Here is a 19,413-nt window from a genome sequence, read left to right as displayed (position 1 = left end):
ACCACTTGATAGATGTGTGATGTAAGCTTGGTCTGCACTCCTGTTCTGCATGGGTGGGTGGACACATTATAGAAGTCATCAGAAAAATTGCACTAATTTGTCATGTCCCACAAGGAGTCCAAGGACTTAACGATGGGAGCACTCTGGAAAGGCAGTGTGGGTTACTGGAGTAAGGACCTCTCTTTTAGGGGATTTGTGGAGGATGTTAGCCTTCACTATGCTGGCAGTCATCACAATATCCCCATTTTCTTTAAAACATCCAAAATAAGTAAGCTGAAGAAAATTCCCTATGCAGAGGGCATCCTATCTTTCTAAACATAAATGGGAAGAAAATGAGACGGAGCAAGAGGAAGGCTGTTCTGACTGAAGTCACATAGCTGATAGCTGCCAACAGAGCCCATGGAAGAGGGAACCAGATGAGAAAACCTTAATTAGCAGGTGACTTGCTGCACTGGTCATCTAGCTGCAGCAAGATGCTGCACCATACGGTCTCATGTATCTGCCAGGAAACAGGTTGAAGGCACATTCCACCACACTTCAGGTCCTCAGGCTGGCTTGCTTAAACTTGAGTAAATCCACCTGGCACTGCAGTCTTTAAAGCAGACTCATGCTCACATGGTTCAGCTTGATGAGACCCTTAGGGTGAAGATCCAGCTCCCTTTCTGCAGCTCTAAGCCATCAACCTAAAGCTAACCCGGAGGAGAGTCAGTAAATTGGGGCTCCTATGAGGAAGGAAAAAACACACGCAAAATACTTACACCTTCAACAAGACCAGCACTAACAAACCAAAGGAGATTTGGAGAGTTGTAAAGAGGCATATTGTACGTTCACTGAGATTGGGGCAATAAATTGGTCTGAGGGAAGAACAAAGGCAGGGCAAGGGGCAGGAGTGACAACTATTCACAAAAGATACAGCAGCTGCAGCACTGGGGAAAATGCGAAATGAAAGAGTAACCCACGCGTTTATTTTATTTTTATGGCTTATGAACATTTCAAAGGGTACAAATAGTACATCTTGTGCCCTATAGAGTAATGAACAAAACTATTCAAGAGGACTTTCAGCAATATTCTTCTCTGTGACATGAAATCTAGAAGACTGATAAGCAGACCAGGAAACAGAGCAATTCTAAAATCTTTGATGGGTAAAACTTCATCCTGAAAATCCATGTACACCAAGACTTACCAGAGAAAGAAAAAAATTAATGCATTTTTTCATTTAAAATTCATCAGCCTCAGGTTTGGAGCCTTGATCCCAACAGAGGGAGGGACAGTAGTGTGCAATTATAGGAATGGAGTAAGTTTTTAACTGACTTTGGATCAGGGTCTTGAATGAGCTTAGATTTTGAGTCTGTTAGAATAATTAGCTGCCAGTTTTTGGAAAATATTACAGATCTAATTTTTTAATGCTAAAACAGATAGTAAAAATGTTTAACCCATTGCCAAAATCGTGACTCCTATGTGGAAAAACAGTATATCAACAATAACATCATATCTAAGAGGTTCATCTGACATTACACATCCATGAATTCATCCGACTTCTATACATCCATGAATTTCCCCAGAATCAACTAGGAGAAAACCAAAATGAAATCACTCGAAATAGGTCAATAAAGGGCCCTGAGCTAGCGAAGTCTCAGGATGGGCTTCACATTTTAATGCCAAAATTGTCATAGATATAAAGCTTTCCATCTGTTCATAACTATGCGAACTGCTTTGTGCAACTTGTGCGACAGGCAACCTGGTCTAGTGGAGGGTGGCCCTGGCCATTGCAGGGGTGTTGGAACTAGATAATCTTTGAGGTCCCTTCCAACCCAAACCATTCTATGATTCTATGATTCTGTGAAAATCTGTCCTGTGATATCTCCAAATATTGAGTGCACACAAGTCTGAAGGCTACTTCAGTGGAAGTCAAGCCATAGACCTGAGCAAGGAACTAGTGTTGGTTGAGCATCTGTCATAAAACCACCAGCAAGCACCAAAGTACCAAGGAGCATTTGTGCTGGGGGAGAGCAAACCAAGAAAAATGCTGTATTATCAATGTCACAAAATACTTTTTGCTTCCTACAGTACATCTTTGAGTCAAAAGAAAATAGAATAGGATAGAGCAGATTAGTTTCAGTTGGAAGGGTCCTACAATGATCATCTAGTTCAACTGCAGCTACCTAGAGGCAAGTTCCATGACTCCTGTCTAGGACTGTATCAAATATTTAATGGTGGCTGCAGCAGAGAGAAATGTTTTTAGATAGTACATTTATTTAGGTGAGTTTAATGTGGGAAGAATATGAGGCATAGAGGGAAACACAGTGCTGCACAGTGGGCAGCACAGTGATGGCATCAGGCAATTGCTGCAAAATACCCAGTGGCATCGACTGAAACAAATCTTGAATCTTCTCATGCGTAATGCAGGCTGCAGGGGTCATTTCTGGAGTGACCTAAGACAGGTTCTATTCAGCGTAAACATGCAAATGTGTGTTGGGACAAGGCAGAAAATAGTATTTAGGTCAGACGTTGTGACAACTCTTTGTGAGCATGAAACAGAGAAGAAGCAGTCCAGACAACCTGTGGAAATAAATCTTACAAATAACAAACAGCAATACCGTGTTTTTTTGCTACTGAGTCTAACCTCCTCGTCACACAGACCCAAGCCAAAAGATTCAGCCCTGTCTCTGAGTCCAAGAGAGGATGGCTGAGCCCTGCCTTGGCTCTGCCTTTCCTCTCATATGTCGGTGGGTTTCAGCAAGCTCCCAGCCCTCCCGGTGGGGCCACAGGGAGGAACTGTTTGGGATCTGCTTGTTTGCTCCTTAACAACTTAGTCTCCCTTAAGAGAGGCAGTTTTTGGCTGCAGTCAGCTGACTCAGAGATAAATGAACTCAAAATCCGTGTTGTCCATTTTTTGGCTGCATCTTTAGAAAGAAATACTTCATGCTCCAGCGAAACACTGCCCTGCAGTGGGAAGAGGAGGAGGGCAGGAGATCACCTTGACAAAGTGAAGCAGGTGTCTTAACAATCTCTCTTTTGATCTTCAAAGGTGGTAACGCTCAGTTTGGAGTTCACTCATCTATGCTACAGCTACCCACCCCACAGTACATAAGGAGCTAACCCTGTTCTTCATTTCAGGTTTTTTAGTGACTAAGGCCAGAGAGAAGCACACACGAGTCACCACCCTTGCCTGACATTTCAGGAGAAATGGTTGAACCTGTGGGCAACCACTATATTGTAGCCAGAGCTGTGTACTCGGAGAATTTGTTCAATGAAGAGCATGAGAAATTGCACAGATACCATAAAACCTTCTGGGATCACCTGAAACTATATTTTCGGTAAGGACATTTTTTTATTTTTTTTTAAATATGGATCTGAGAAACAGCCCAAACTGTCACTCTTAGACAGCATGAACTCCATCCTGACAACTTCTATCTCAGATTCCAACAATGCAAACAAAAACTCATTAACCAAATGCAATGTTAGAGTTTTATCTGCTATTACCCTTAAAATTCTCTCTACAGTTGTAACCCAGGCAGCTTCTCCTTTCCGGGGGCACTTGGCAGCGCAGGCTCTGGGGAGACCTTATCGCGGCCTTTTAATACTTAGAGGAGGCTTATAAGAAAGATGGGGACAGATTTCTTAGTAGGACCCGTAGCAATAGGACAAGGGGTCATGGTTTTAAACCAAAAGAGGGCAGATTCAGTCTACATATAAGGAAGAAATTTTTTATGATGAGGGTGGTGAGGCACTGGAACAGATTGCCCAGAGAGGTGGTAGATGCCCTATTCCTGGAAGTGTTCAAGGCCAGGTTGGACGGAGTTCTCAGCAACCTGATCTAGTGAAAGATGTCCCTGCTCATTGCAGGGGGGGTGGACTAGATGACCTTTAAAGGTCCCTTCCAACCCAAACCATTCTATGCTTATATGATTGTATGAAAATTTTGGTTGGAAGGGACCTCTGGAGGCCACCGGGTCCTCCTTGAAGCACAGCTGGCAGAGCAGTTTGATCAGGGCTGTGTCTGGGTGAGATTTGGACCTCTGGCAGCCTGAACCTGAATCCTTCCCCCTCTCCAAAGACAGGCTGTCTCTCAGCCAAGCTGTTCACCAACAGACCTCTGTCCTCTTGTGTCTTTACAGCTGCTCCCCACAAAGGGTCAAAAAGATTGCCTTGGGTTTGTTTCCCATTGTCTCATGGCTGCCAGCATACCGCTTCAGGGAGTGGATCCTGAGTGACATCATCTCCGGCATCAACACGGGGCTCGTGGCTGTCCTGCAAGGTACCACCATGAAACGTGTGGTCTGACACAGCCTGCTAGGCCAGGCACAAAGGGACTGTGAGCTTCAGCCTGTAACACACACGTCACCTTCCACGGGCCTCTGTCCTTACAGGTCTCGCCTTTGCTTTGCTGGTGAACGTCCCCCCTGGTTATGGACTCTATGCGGCATTTTTCCCTGTCCTGGTCTATTTTATCTTTGGCACATCCAGACATATCTCAGTGGGTAAGCTCAGGCACATCAACCACCTTCCTCACTGGTGAAGAAGTACATGCTGTCCCTTCAGGTCTCTAACGAACGCCTTGTGCTGCTCAGGTCCCTTCCCCGTCCTGAGCCTGATGGTCGGAGCAGCCGTCATCAGGCTGGTCCCTGATGAGAGTGATGGAAATGTCACTTCCCTGAATATGTCAGCAATAAATGAAGAGAGGGTGATGGTGGCTGCATCTGTAACCTTCCTTTCTGGGGTTTTTCAGGTTGGTAAACATATATGTGTGCGCCTGCGCGCGTCTATACGCATGTATACGAATAGATGGATGGTGGACTGACCTTCCTCTTTGGTTTCTGCTGGTGTAGTCACCAAAGCAATTCTCTTCCCCTTCCAACGTAACTGACTTTATCTCACTGATGCACCCCACCTACAGCAAAAACCAACCCGCTGGATAGGAAAAAAGTAGTTGTGAGAGTAATGTGAATGCTGCAGACACACCAAGGGGAATAAAAGCTCTGGCTCATAATAGTTCAGTATTTGGATTTGTCTTTTCAAAACGACCCAATTTCTCCTTACTTCCTAATATAGAATTCCTACAGTTCCTTCCTTCCTAACATATTAATATGTTTGTGCTTCATGAAACACTGGTACCATGTGAAAATATGGGCACTGAAACCCCTAAGATTAAGGAGGTTTATTTTAGCTACAAAATAAGGAAAAAAGGTTTTAACTGCTCTAGCAATTACTCTTACTAGTCTTACACTCCCTGTTGCTAAGTCTCAACTTTTATTGCAAGTCTGGTAACAGTATATTCCTTAATCCCTGGATGTATGGGATTAAGTGAAAATCTCTGTTTCCATTAAATATGGTTCTCTTTGTTGCAGAGAGTGCTTAAAAGCACAAATGAATCCCACTGATGTATAGTCATTTTGCATTTCAGTTGCTTCTGGGAATTGTCCAGTTTGGATTCATCGTTATTTATCTATCACACTCATTAATCAGTGGTTTCACAACTGCTGCGGCTATCCATGTTGTGGTATCTCAGCTGAAATTCATGCTTCAACTACCTGTCCCTGGATTTAATAAACCATTTGGCATCATCTATGTAAGTGCTAAGGGTTAATTATTTGCTAATGCAGTTGCGACCTGCGATGTATATCTGTGTATCACAAGGCAGTAAAAACAGAACTCAGCACAAAAACAGCCAAGCAGAAGGAAACACAAGAGACAAATGTAAGAGATGTGTTATTAGTATATGACCGATCTTTAAATTTATTACCAAACACCAAGTTACACCCGGTTGGGCTAACTAGAAAATATTGTCTATTGTGTGTTGGCATACTTTAATTAAGCATTCAACTTTGCCTCAAGCATTTAATTATTCATTTTGACTGGACTGATATTATATATTTAATTTGGATATAACTCTGTGAGGGCTGTTGAATGAGAAAGGAAGAAGGAGAAGGACAGGAAGGGAGGAGCGGAGAGAGGCACCTGCTCAGTAATTCCATTGCTCACGTTCCCTATTGCGTGGGTGCGTGTTGCTCCGACCCTCCCTCAGGGGGACGCCAGGAGGAGAGCGTCGACAGCCAGTGGAAAGGGTCTTTGACGGATGCTTTTGTCATTTGGATGATGCACATGCACATTCATTGGGGCTTGCAATCAACATCATGCCATAGGGAATAAATCCCAACTGCCGTAATCCTCAGGGCAATTCAGATACAGGCTCTTCTGGAAGGGTTACTGCTACTGTGCCAGGGCACTGCTATTTTGAAACCACCACATGTTTCTTCCTGGTTTTGCAGACTCTGGAGAGCATTTTCAGCCAGATCACAAAAACAAACATTGCTGACCTTGTCACATCCCTTATTGTCTTGCTTATCGTGTTTGTGGTGAAAGAAATGAACGATCGATACAAAGCGAAGTTACCAACTCCCATCCCGATTGAACTCCTTGTGGTAATGGTCACTTCTTTTTGATGTTGCAATTGCTCCATCACTATAGTGAGATGGGAAGCAGAGTTTTAACTATTTCCTATCCTGTTTTGCATTAAATGATGGGTTAACATTTTACCTATAAGGAAAAATTGACAACATTCATGAGCTACTGTGAGATGTTTTGCCTCTACTTAGCTGTTCTTAACTGCATACATCCGTAGTAAGAAAGATGTTATAAACTATGAGTTTTTCCCCTGGATGAAATTGGTTCTGACACCAACCAGCTGCAGTCCCACAGCTGGGGCCCCACTCCACCACACCTGCAAGCAGCCACTGGTCCTGGCCACCCGTGGCCAAGCACAAACCAGTTTTGCCCTCCAGCAGCAGAGACTTTTGGGCCCCCCCCCCGGCCCCAGCAGCAGTGGGGTAGGGGAAGCCTCACACGGGCAGCAAGCTCCCAAGTCCTGGAGGATGTTGCTACAGATGCAGGTGGTGCCTGTTTTCCCCCAGAGTTATTACAGCACTTTGTTAGAAAACAACATTGAGTGGGATGTTCTCTGTTATTAATGAGATATTCTGATATATTCTCTGTGTGATTTATGAACGTAAAGCCATACCTGTAAGGTGCTTCAGGAATTACACCTGAACAGCAAAGGGATGTGCAGACTTGGGGCATAATTCTGCTGCTGGTGATGACACTGGAGGGCGTGGGAGAGGGAAAGAAATGGGTTTTAATAGTTTTTTCATACTGTTACTTGAATGTGCCTAACGGAGGTGGGATTTATTATCTTTCAGACAGTCTTAGCAGCACTGATTTCCTATTTTGTTAACTTTGAAGAAAAATTTAATGTAGCTGTCGTCGGAAAACTAGAGGAAGGGTAAGTGATGTGCTTAAAATTTACCAGCAGTGCAAAATGTTCTCTCAAGTTTGTCAGTGCTAAATTAGTTCAGCTCTGCTTTTTGATTAAAATAATCTACTTCATCTTCTTTTGGTAGGTAAATAAACATTTGGCTCTCTACAAAATGAAGACACACTTTCAATAGGTAAAAGTTGCTCACTAGAGCACATCTCCTGTGTGACAAAGAATGCACTGTAACGTGAAATAATTGCATGCTTCATTTTCTAAGACGACAGCTGTTGAGCAGGAGGTTGATGTTTGGCCCTTATACTGAGCTGCTCACTTCTCAACCCCTCCATTTCCCTTGAAGTACACACACCACTAGCAGTCCTGGGAAGCCACCAGGACACTGCGCAGTTCTCCTGCCTGGTCCCCCGCGACCAGCCACCAGCATCTCCCCAGGCATGATTATCCTCCGGAGGCCTCAACGTCTGCTCCTCTACGAGTATATCCTTATAGAGAGTATATATCCACATATAGAGTATATATCTATATAGAGAGTACATCCAGCTATGCCAGAATTTTGGCGTAAAGAATTAATAGGCACACATTAAGTTAAAAAGAGGGAGGAAGACATTTACTAGGACAGCAGACTGCAGCCATTTACTCACCCAGGCACTCCGGATTGCCTCTTGTAGCCCCAGGGGTGTTAGTGGATGAAGCTTGCAGAAGAACAGCTATTTCTGCTCAAGAGTCTCCATTCTTCAGATTTCAGGTCATTGGAGGAAAAAAAAAAAAAAAAAAAAAAAGCCCAGAGAGGAATTGTCCCTAGGATCTGCAAAAGCCCCTGATCAAAGGAGCAGGAAATGGTAAAGCTAAGGCATCTAGCAGAAAGCCTGAGAGACTAGTCAATATTACCTGACCTAGTATTTATTTAGCTATCTAAAGTGCTTCAATGAATTATGCAGGGATTTTTTTTTTTTTTTTGGTCACAATTAAGTCAAATCCTTCCGTGTGCAAATCGCCTGTGCAAGGGCCCCAGCGCCGTGCCAGATCTGACATCCATGTGCAACTAGAAGGCAGAACTGTGCATGCACCTCAGACAAAATAAGCTGTGGCTGGTCCTGGCCAAGGAAATGAGAACCTGCTGAGTCACAAGCTGAGCAAAGTGTGGATAAACAGAATCCCTGTTCCGATCAAGGATTCCCCAAAGTTTTACAGGGTTCAGATCCACAATTCTGTGTCGCATCTCTCCAAAGTGCTCAGTATAAGCTGGACACTGCCTTGCTCGCTTTCTTGACACCTTGTCTCCTTAGGCATATCCTTAATGAGCAGATTTTTCTGTCTTTCAGATTTCAAGCGCCTGTTGCACCTAATGTAAGTGTCCTCCAAAAGTGTATCGGTGACAGTATTTCCATTGCAATTGTTGGGTTTGCAGTAGCCTTCTCCGTGGCCAAAGTGTATTCCATCAAGCATGACTACGCAGTAGACGGCAACCAGGTAGGCAAATAACACAGAAATCAGTACAGTGCATTTGTCAATGGGAAATAATTCATTTTAGAACTGCTTTGCCTTGTGAATAACTTTCATGAACTAGCTTTTAAGAACAATCTCTTTTGTTTTACTTCAGGAACTGATTGCTTTTGGGCTGGGTAATATAGTTGGTGGATCGTTCAAAGGATTTGCTTCCAGCACCTCTCTGTCGAGATCAGGTGTGCAGGAGAGCTCGGGAGGCAAAACACAGGTATAGAAAACAGATCATGATGGCGTTTAATGCAAGAAAGCTCTCTTTTTTTCCTGGATGACCATAATGACCTTTGGGCACTTATTCATGGTGGAATTGTTCTCTCATGCAGATTGCTGGTATTATCTCAGCTGTCATCGTCTTGACTGTGATCTTGGCCATTGGGTTTCTCCTGGAGCCATTACAGAAGGTATTCACTGGTTTCACCTCGCATTTCCTCCTGCTGGCCAAAGACAGGGCTGCTCTAGGAGTCACTGGGAACCTTCAGAGACTTCAGTGGGAGCCAAACAGGGTTTCGCAAAGCTTGCTGCTTTTTCCCAGATCATGACAGAGAGGACCACTACATCTGGTCCCTCAGAGGGAACGCAAGTGCCCAAACACCAAACATCAGAGCACCGGCTTTTAGGTGCCACAGATAAGTGGGATGTGCAGCCTCTAGTCAGACACCTGTGCTGCACCATGGTTAGGGAGGTCCCAGTGCGACGCACAGGGCATCCCTACTTGCAGCAGTGACACAACGCAAGGAGCTGCCTGGCCTTTCAGCTGCACTTTGGCCCTATTTGTATCATCTTCTAAGTCTTATGTTCAACATTTTCTTTGCTTGCTTTAAAATTCAACATGGATTTCGGTCTTTTTAACAGTCAGTCCTTGCATCTTTGGCTCTTGGCAACTTGAAAGGAATGCTCATGCAGTTCAAGGAAGTAGGCGTCTTATGGAGAAAGGACAAGTACGACTGTGTAAGTTGAGTCCCACAAACATTCAGGAATTAAGTGCTCTGGCAAACCCACCTACTATGCAAATTTGCTTACAGGTTATATTTATGTTTATACCTGCATTACTTCAGTAAATGGAAAGTACAATAGTGGCATGCCTTTTTTTACATTTATACCTCTCACTCGTGTTTTCCATTTTGTCCCACCTATTTTGAGTTGATTCTCTCTCCTAACTTCACTTTCATCCATTTCATCAAAATCTATTAAAATACAGTTCATTATATAAAGTCAAATATAGAGGCAGTTACAGAAAATGTCTCAATACCCAGTGCATTGGCTACACATTCAGGAACACTTTCTCACGCTCACGCAGCACATTAGGTGGAGGTTACACAGCAAAAAACCAGTGAAGACCATGGCTTGAAGGGTTTACTCCAAATGGTAAAGTTCACTGCTGGAGGGCAGGACTGCTTACCTCTGACACTCAGAAAATTTAGGCTCTTGGCTTTCTCATCAGCCAATTCCTTGTGTTCCAATATGGTTCCAGGCCTCAGTTTTCCCAGCTGCCAAACAGTTATTGACCACATGAAAATGCTTTGAGATCCATGGTTAAAAATACTCAGTATTATTTAGTCATTTGTGCTTATCAGTCAAGTACATTCACAGCACCTACATTTGCCTGTTTTGATGTCCAAAGCACATTTACAACTCTCAGCTTTACCAGGCTCCTGATTTACTTGTAACTTGCCTTTCTGCTGTGTTTTGATTGAGCATTTAGTGAACCACCTATAGAAGATCCACACCTCTATTATTCTCAGCCTTTATTTTATAGAAATTGTCATCCCTAGAAACACTCTTTGGTGAGCCTGGCCCTATTTTACAAGAAAAAAAAAAAAACCAAAAACATAACTAGAAAACATGAAACCCTTCACCAAAGGTGGGTGGACAGCCTGCTCCCACCCTGGACTCACGACCCAGGTCCTTGGCGCGCTCATAACCGCTGCCATCCCCCTGCTCGTTACAGGTTATATGGGTGGTGACTTTCTTAGCTGCTGTTTTTCTCGGCCTGGATATTGGGCTAGCAACCGCCGTGGCGTTCCAGCTGCTGACTGTGGTGATCCGCTCCCAGATGTGAGTACTTGTTGGACGCGATGAAAAGATATCTCAGGGCCTCCTGTTATAAATTAATTCCGCCCTGTACTGAGAAGGCCAACAGCCCCATGCCTTGGTCTGTCCAGCAACCATGTATGGGAAAATCATTTACAGGTGTAAACCCTTGGATGTGGGTCCCGCTTCAGTCTGAAGAACTGGAGCTGACATTGCTTACTCTGACCCTTCCCTCCCGCCAGGTTTTGGTATGAGGTACAAATAATTGCGTGTGTGTGTTTGTTCACAGTCCAAGCTGCACCGTTTTGGCTAATGTTGGGAGAAGTAACATCTACAGGAACAGGAAGGATTACACTGATGTAAGAAATGTCACATTTATTATCTGCTGCATTTGTGTTTCTGTAGCAGATGTCGTTACTGACACTTTTCCTTCATTGTACAGATCTATGAGCCAGAGGGAGTGAAGATTTTCAGGTGCTCATCTCCTATCTTCTTTGCTAATATTGAATACTTCAGGGAGAAACTCATTACTGCTGTAAGTGTCTGGGGCTATCATCCTGAACATATGAATTGCATGACACATTAATTTCCCAGTAGTTACTACATGTTAAGTCAGACCACAGCTCAAAGATTAATTTTTCATTAATTATTCAAATATTGTTGCCACTACTGTAATGCCACATGTATGTACACATCTCTGAGAAAGAGAACAGCCTGACTAGTGCGAATCTTATAGCATAACAATGTATATACATATTTTAAGTCCTTTAGAAGGTAGTGCAAACATAGAGAATATAAAGGGACATTATTTTATTTAATTAACATCTATATTATTTACACCAAATAAATGCCAGTTTACTCATCTTACCCCAAAGAACTTAACCTCAACAGTCAGAAGAAAAGCTGAATGAAAGTACACTATCAAAGAGGTCTTAATTTATTCCATGACAAACTGGACAAAGGGAGCCGGTCTTTCTGTAACCAGCATGGAGAGCCAGGACCCCACTGCCAGAGAGGCTTGCCATCCCCAAACTAAACTGAACTTGCAAAACAAAGGGGATGTTGTAGTGGGTGTCTACTACCAATCGCCCAGCCAGGATGTAAGCACTGAGTTATTCTATAGGCAATTAGGAGAAATGTCAGGATTGGTAGCCCTTGTCCTTACAGGAGATTTCAACTGCCCAGACATCAACTTGGAATATCATACTGCTGTGATGAGCAAGTCTTGGAAATTCTTGAAGTTTGTAGGAGATAACATCTTGTCACAGGTACTCCATAAGCCAACTAGGAAAGGTAGCCTCCTAGACTTGCTGTTTGTGAATAGAGAAGGACTTGTGGGGGATGTGATGGTAGGTGGCTGTCTTGGCTACAGTGATCATGAAACTGTTGAGTTTAAAATTTTCAGTGTAAGAAAAAAGGACAGCAGAGTTGCTACCCTGGACTCAGGAGAGCAAACTTTAAGCTATTCAGGGAGCTATTTAGTGGAGTACCCTGGGAATCTGCTTTTGACAGCTTAGGAGTCCACAAGTGCTGGTCAGTCTTTAAGATCCACGTTTTAGAAGCACAGGAGTAGGCAATTCCACTGTATCATAAGTCAAGCAAGTGGTGCAGAAGACCAGCTTGGCTGAACAGGGAACTCCTCGTGGAGCTCAGGAGGAAAAAGAAATTGTATGATCTCTGGAAGCAAGGTCAGGCTTCGCAGGAAGATTACAGAGTTGTGGTTCCTATATTCAGGGAGCTAGCAGATGTTATGGCAGGACACCTCATGGTCATCTACTAAAATTCTTGGGAGTCTGGGGAGGTCCCTGCTGACTAGAAGCTAGCCAATGTTATTTCAATTTTCAAAAAGGACATGAGGGAAGACCCAGGGAACTACAGACCTGTTAATCTAACCTCACTTCCTGGAAAAATTATGGAGAAGATTATACTGGGTACTATTGAAAGGCTTTGAAAAATTAATGCAATCATCAGGCACAGTCAACATGGATTCACAAAGAGATGGTCTTGTTTAACTAATTTGATATCCTTCTATGATAAGGTCACCTGCCTGGTAGATGAAGGGAAAGCGGCAGATGTAGTTTTTCTGGATTTTAGTAAAGTTTTTGACACTGTCTCTCACAGCATCCCTCTGGAAAAGTTGTCCAGCTGTGGGATGAGCAGGTACACGGTGCGCTGGGTGAAGAACTGGCTGAAGGGCAGAGCTCAAAGGGTTGTGAATGGGGCTACATCTGGCTGGCAGTTGGCCACCAGTGGTATTCCTCTGGGTTCATTCAGTTCTAGGGCCAGTTCTGTTCAATATGTTTATCAATGATCTGGATGCAGGAGTTGAATTCACCATTAACAACTTTGCTGATGATACCAAACTGGGAGGTGCTGTTGACTCTCCTGAGGGATGAGAGGCCTTGCAGCAGGTTCTGGACAGATTGGAGCACTGGGCAATGATTAATGGGATGAAATTTAACTAGTCCAAATGCCAGATCCTGCACCTAGGACAGAGTAACGCTGGCACAAGTATAAATTGGAATAGGAGTGACTGGAGAGCAGCCCTGCAGAAAGGGATCTGGGGGTGCTGGTCGACAGCAGCTCAATATGAGTCAGCAGTGTGCCCTGGCAGCCATGAGGGCAAACCGCTTCCTGGGTGCATCAAATACAGCATAACCAGCCAATCAAAAGAGGTATGTATTCAGCATTGGTGCAGCCTCACCTGGAGTGCTGTGTGCAGTTCTGGGCCCCACAGTTTAAAAAGGATGTGAAAGTCCTTGAATGCCTCCAGAGGAGGGCAACAAAGCTGATGAAAGGGCTGGAAGGAATGTCCTATGAGGAGCAGCTAAGGACTCTGGGCTTGTCTAGTTTGGAGGAAAGGAGGGTGAGGGGCAACCTCATCACTCTCTACAGCATCCTGATGAGGGGAAGGGGAGGAGGTGCTGATCTCTTCTCCTTGGTATCCAGCAATAGGACTTGTGGGAATGGTTCAAAGCTGCACCAGAGGAGGTTCAGACTGGACATTAGGAAGCATTTCTTTACCAAGAGGGTGGTCAAACACTGGAACAGGCACCTAGAGAGGTGGTTGATGCTGCAAGCCCGTCAATGTTTAAGAGGCATTTGGACAATGCCCTTAATAACAAGCTTTAACTTTTGGTCAGCCCTGAGTTGGTCAGGCAGTTGGACTAGATGATTGCTGCAGGTCCCTTCCAACCGAAATAGTCTATTCTAGTCTAAGGCAAACTCTTGCACCCATAACCTCCCCTTCCTGCTGCTCTTAGGAGGGAATTGATAAGCAGTACCTACCCTGAACATTGGTAATGAGAAGTTCATTCTTCACATGAGGGACTGAAACTGGCAGAGCAACCAGGGAATCCAGCACGTTTGGGTCTCCACGTACTTGGCTTTCACCTCAGAAGACCTGAAGGGGTTTTTCTGTGAGTGCAGAGAAATACAGGCATTTCTAACACTGTTCTCCTACACCCACTAGATAGATGAGGCAGAAGACTTGCAGGAATTTAGTATTTTTGTAACCCTTATTAGCCTAATTTACCTGGCACCTAATTTTGCTAAAACCACTAAGAGGTTCAGGAGATATATGCAGCCATTATGATCAACTTTGTTTTTCTTCAACAAGAAAATAAAACAATTTGTATAGGACCCACACTGCAGTCAGGTGGCACAGAGCAGATACAACCTGAGCTCTCTAATCTCAGTCACCTGAACGGCCATCTCGTAATGAAGATGAGTAGGACAAGCTCTGGGCTAGCCAGCACTGCACCAGCCTGCTGGAGTTATTGGCCTGTGCTACGGCATTGTCACTGCTATAGTGCTGTCCTACAGCTAGCACAGATGGGCCTGCCTGGTTTGCAGTCATACCTGTAGACATCTTTCCAACCAAGAAAAAGGGCCCTTGTTTGAATTGATGAAAAGTGGTAGGCAACATCAAGTTCAAACTATGCTTATCATGACTGTAAAAAAAAAAAAAAAATCCGCATGAGATGCTGTATCCTTCCTCTGGTGTCACCGGGGTGGGTTTTTTAATTATTCAAAGTGCTGTTTCTGCAGGTCGGCTTCAACCCACTGAGAGTCCTGAGGAAACGCAATAAAGCTCTGAGGAAGATCAGAAAGATGCTGAAGAAAGGAGAGCTACAAGTGACACCCGTATGTATGGCAACTCTACCCAGGAGGGGTTAAGCAACCAGCTCCCTGGCTTGACATGGCAGAGAAGTGCCTCACAGGCTCCTGTCCTAATTAGATATGCTGTTCCCCAAGTTGCCACTTCATTACATAAACAAATTTCAAAACCAAGATTTTTAATGGCGCTCTCAGTTAGACACCTACAGCTTTACCGTGGGCAGAGCTTCTATGTGTCCACTGGAGCTTTCTTTGGCATCAAATGGCAGGATCAGATCCCACAGATGTGATGTTCATGCTGCATTAATGGTAGGATAAAGCTGGTTTTCTCCCAGCCCAAATCCTGCATGTTTTTTGTTGACTTGTTCCAAAATTACTGAATCAAAGCATAACTGGCCATTGACTTCAGGGAACAATAAAAAGCCATTATTAACTGATTATGATAATAATTAAATGATTGATGAGAGGAAAGCCAACATTTCCAAACTCCTCCAGACAAGGGAGAGACAGAACTTTTTCAGTGTAAAGTGCAGGTGGGTCGTGCTCCTTCTCTTGCATACATCAGCTTTGCATTGCCACCACTCTCGTCCTTGCAAGTAAGATGCACTACTACCCTAGCTGGGTCTTAAAAAGAAGTATTAATTATGTCACTTTTATCTGTCAACACAGAAAGGCTTGATTTGCCTGGCTAACCATATACATGAGTCAGACGAAGAATTAGATAACAACAGGATAGAGGAGCTGGACCAGCCCGCCAACATGACAGACTTGTCCATTCTGATCAACTGGGGCACTGACCTTCCCCCCGGCATCACTGTGCCCCAGGTCAACATCCACAGCATCATTCTAGATTTCTCAGCAGTGTCCTTCCTCGATTTTTCTGCTATGAGAGTCCTCCAAAAGGTAATTGTAATTTAGAAGACAGACAGTGATCATATGAAAGAAAAACATACGAATGTAGTTACACTTGGGGGATGAGGGAAGGGATGGCATCCAGACCTTGACAGACTTGAGGAGTGGGCCACTGTGAACCTCATGAAGTTCAAGGCCAAGTGCAAGGTCCTGCACATGGGCTGAGGCAATGGGGATTGAATGGATTGAAAGCAGCCCTGAAGAGAAGGACTTGGGGATACTGGTGGATGAAAAATTGGACATGAGGCAGCAATGTATGCTCACAGCCCAGAAAGCCAGTAGTACCCTGGGCTGCATCAAAAGAAGCGTGACCAGCAAGTTGAGGGAGGTGATTCTCCCCCTCTACTCCACTCTAATGAGACCCCACCTGGAGTACTGCATCCCACTCGGGGCCCTCCAACATAAGAAGGACATGGAGCTGTTGGAGCAAGTCCAGAGGAGGGCCAAAAAAATGATCAGAGGGCTGAAGCACCTCTCCTCTGACAAAAGGCTTGAGAGAGTTGGGGTTGTTTAGCCTGGAGAAGAGAAGGCTGTGGGAAGACCTTATTATGGCCTTTCCTTACTTAAAGGGGGCTTATAAGAAAAATGGAGACAGACTTTTTACCAAGGACTGTAAGGCAATGGGTTTAAACTGAAAGAGGGTAGATTTAGATGAGAGATATATGTGATTTTATTCTGTGTTTCTACCTTGCTTCTTAAAGGTATTCCTACATGGACTGGAAAGTCAGTGACAATCTTTGAGTTTATGTGAATTTTAATCATAGAATCATGGAATGATTTGGGTTGGAAGGGACCTCAAAGATCATCTAGTTCCAACCTCCCTGCCATGGGCAGGGACACCCTCACTAGACCAGGTTGCCCAAAGCCCCATCCAACCTGGTCTTGAACACTTCCAGGGAGGGGGCATCCACAGCTTCTCTGGGCAACCTGTTCCAGTGCCTCACCACCCTCACAGGGAAGAATTTCTTTCTTATATCTAATCTAAATCTACCCTCTTTCAGTTTAAATGTACATTTTAAAATGTACATTTTCCATAGAAAATGTTTAGGAAATTGATTAAATAATCAACCTAATTTTTGTGGAATTAGAGTGTTAGCTCTGGCACCCTTTCTTCACCTGGTAAGGTTTTGGGATGCTTTACAGAAATGTATATGTGAAATATGGCTTTAAATGGCAGGCTGGGAGTTGGAGCATTGGAGTTTCATTTCTGCTCCTGTTCTTGCTTCCCAGGATGACCTTGAACAAAGCAGTAAGAACATTTTCAAACAGTAGTAGCTAAAGTTAACTATCTAGAGCCACATAGGGTGTGTAAATCTATTTCCATAGGAACTAAACACCTGTCGTGTCAGTGAGAACTGTAGTTTTGTTCAAATTCCCAGTTATAAAAATCTCCCCAGAAGCTTTTGGAGTCTTAGTTTCATCATGTGTCAAGTAGGTACAATAAAGCCATATAATTTATGACAGAATCTTTTTCACTGTAGGCTAAATGTATATAATACTGCCCCTTTTCTAAAGGATCGGTCCTCCCTATCTGCAGCCATGTGAACAGACCATCCAGCCTCTAGGTGCAGTAGAGTTTGAGTTTAGAGCTGCTTACCATCAGAGATCCTAAATATCTTAAAGTGGTTTGTATATTTGCTGTGGCTAATCACCATAACAGCTGTTATCTGCAAAAATAGCAGTAGCTAATTAGTGCCTCTTTCTGGTTTAACAGACTTTGAAAGAATTTGTCCGGATCAACATTGATGTTTACATTGCAGGGGCACATGGTGAGTACTTCCGTTTCCATCAGCATCACCATGGATGCCTCGTCCCACTGACTTCCCCATCCACCACTGAGCACGGCTGCTGAGGATCACCCCAGTTTTACCTTCCAGTCTTGGATAGTGAACAGATCTAGCTGAGCAGAGGCGTCATCCCTCCCGTGCTGTCCCCAGCAGGCTGGGACCACGCACGACGGCTCATTTTGCCTATGGCTGCCGCTGTCCTGTACAGCTCTGGGCTGTGAGACCCGCTATCGGGCAGCCTGGGTTAGGCATTGAACAAGAAACGGGGCTCAAATTCCCTCCTGCCTGGCATTGAGTGGGGCAGTGCTGATGGGCACTTACATCCCACCCTCTCCACATCAGTAAAGAGGAACCCATCTGCTCTAATAAATAAAACAGTGCAGTATACCAGCAATTCCTGTGTTCGCCCAGTGGGCATGCTCAGGATACGCTGTTTCTTCATTTTCAAGGCCCGCAGGTCACTCTGTGCTTTGATTTTGTTCCCCTACAGAGGGCTTCCTGGACAAACTGGAGAGATGTGCATTTTTTGACGAGGAGATCAAGCCATCCATGTTTTTCCTCACAGTTCATGATGCAGTTTTACACATTTTGCTGAAGAAGGACATAGCCTGCTCCCCCAAATCAAAGCTCGCTGAGGTAACACTACAGTATTCATCTTGCACTAATTTAGTGCCTTCACATTACTCACAGGCATCCAGTAGTGCCCTGCATAGCTAGCCACGTGTCCTACACCATCTCTATATTAAAAAATTAATGATTAATGATTAAATCTCAGCTGGTCTCCAATAAATTTGGAGAGTAAGAGTGGCCCCTGGAACAGGTTCCTGCAAAACTGCTAGTGAAAGGAGTGAACAACTCCCACTGGAGACTGGCCTGGCTGTGGACTTCACTTGAAGCCACCTCCTTGGGAAAAGCACGGTGTGGGGCGAAATCCTGGCCCACCCATCGACAGTCCTCTGTCGTCACCCATCCAGCGTGTGATTGCTGCTTATGCTGCAGTGGCTCTTGCAAAGCAGACTTGATACTACTTGCATGTAGGCTTCCCAGGCCTGTCTACCTTCAAAAGGAGTGCTAAAGTAGTGCAGATCTACTACTACAGCCAAATTTAGTGTTGGCCTTTCTGGGAATGTTCTTAAATCATGAGCGAGAAAGGACCCTGCATATGTTAGATCTGTTTAGAAGTACCAAACCCAGAATGATACTCACCTGGAAACTGTTTAATCCCACTTAGCTTAACTGGCCCAGCTCTTCTGCACTGACCTGGAGACTGCTGGGGGGCATAACAGGCTGACAAGTGAGAGCTTCCTTCCTTCTAGGTCAACTTCCCAAGCATGTTGCAGAGATTTAAAAGCAATACCTTCTTCAATGTGAAAAAGGAAAAAAAGAAACAAACCATTTCCTAACCCACAACTTCTTGTGCTCACTGCAGGAGAAGGGTAGCAGCAAGGACTATATCATCACCTTCAGCAATGGACTGCGCAGCCGGGAGGGCACGGTAAGACGCCTGTCTCCAGTAGCAGCACTCCAACCATAGGAAACACAGTCCCAAAAGCTGCTCACGGGAACTGTGAGGTCAGATAACAAAAGCATCTTCATTCCTGAGCTCTTGGGTCAGCCCAGGGTAGAAAGTGTCCAGAGAGCTCATTATTGAGATTTGACTTAAGGCAAAACATTAGAGGAGTAAGAGGCACAGGGCTCAGCTCACCAGCCTTGCCTTGCACACTGAGAGTCTGCAGAGGGAAGGCGGGCGAAGGCCACCTCACCAGGCTCTCCTCTGGTCTCCTCCTCGCC

The 19,413-nt window shown here is 44.5% G+C and overlaps 1 protein-coding gene across 1 annotated transcript; it reads left to right on the top strand.

Moving 5' to 3' along the window:
* Nucleotides 1–3,186: 3,186 nt before the first annotated feature.
* SLC26A3 (solute carrier family 26 member 3) lies at nt 3,187–19,156 on the top strand. The gene is made up of 19 exons (XM_054842977.1): nt 3,187–3,317; nt 4,119–4,258; nt 4,371–4,481; nt 4,572–4,729; nt 5,405–5,569; nt 6,270–6,422; nt 7,197–7,279; nt 8,593–8,740; nt 8,871–8,984; nt 9,097–9,174; nt 9,626–9,721; nt 10,722–10,828; nt 11,094–11,163; nt 11,247–11,339; nt 14,855–14,950; nt 15,593–15,826; nt 17,550–17,604; nt 18,113–18,258; nt 19,052–19,156. The coding sequence occupies exons 1-19, from the start codon at nt 3,187–3,189 to the stop codon at nt 19,154–19,156; spliced, it is 2,283 nt and encodes a 760-aa protein (XP_054698952.1).
* The last annotated feature ends 257 nt before the right edge of the window (nt 19,157–19,413 follow it).

The sequence above is a fragment of the Grus americana genome, chromosome 1, assembly GCF_028858705.1.
Source record: "Grus americana isolate bGruAme1 chromosome 1, bGruAme1.mat, whole genome shotgun sequence".
NCBI lineage: Eukaryota > Metazoa > Chordata > Aves > Gruiformes > Gruidae > Grus > Grus americana.
Note: the sequence above shows the minus strand (reverse complement) of the source record. Positions and strands in the feature narration are given on the sequence as shown.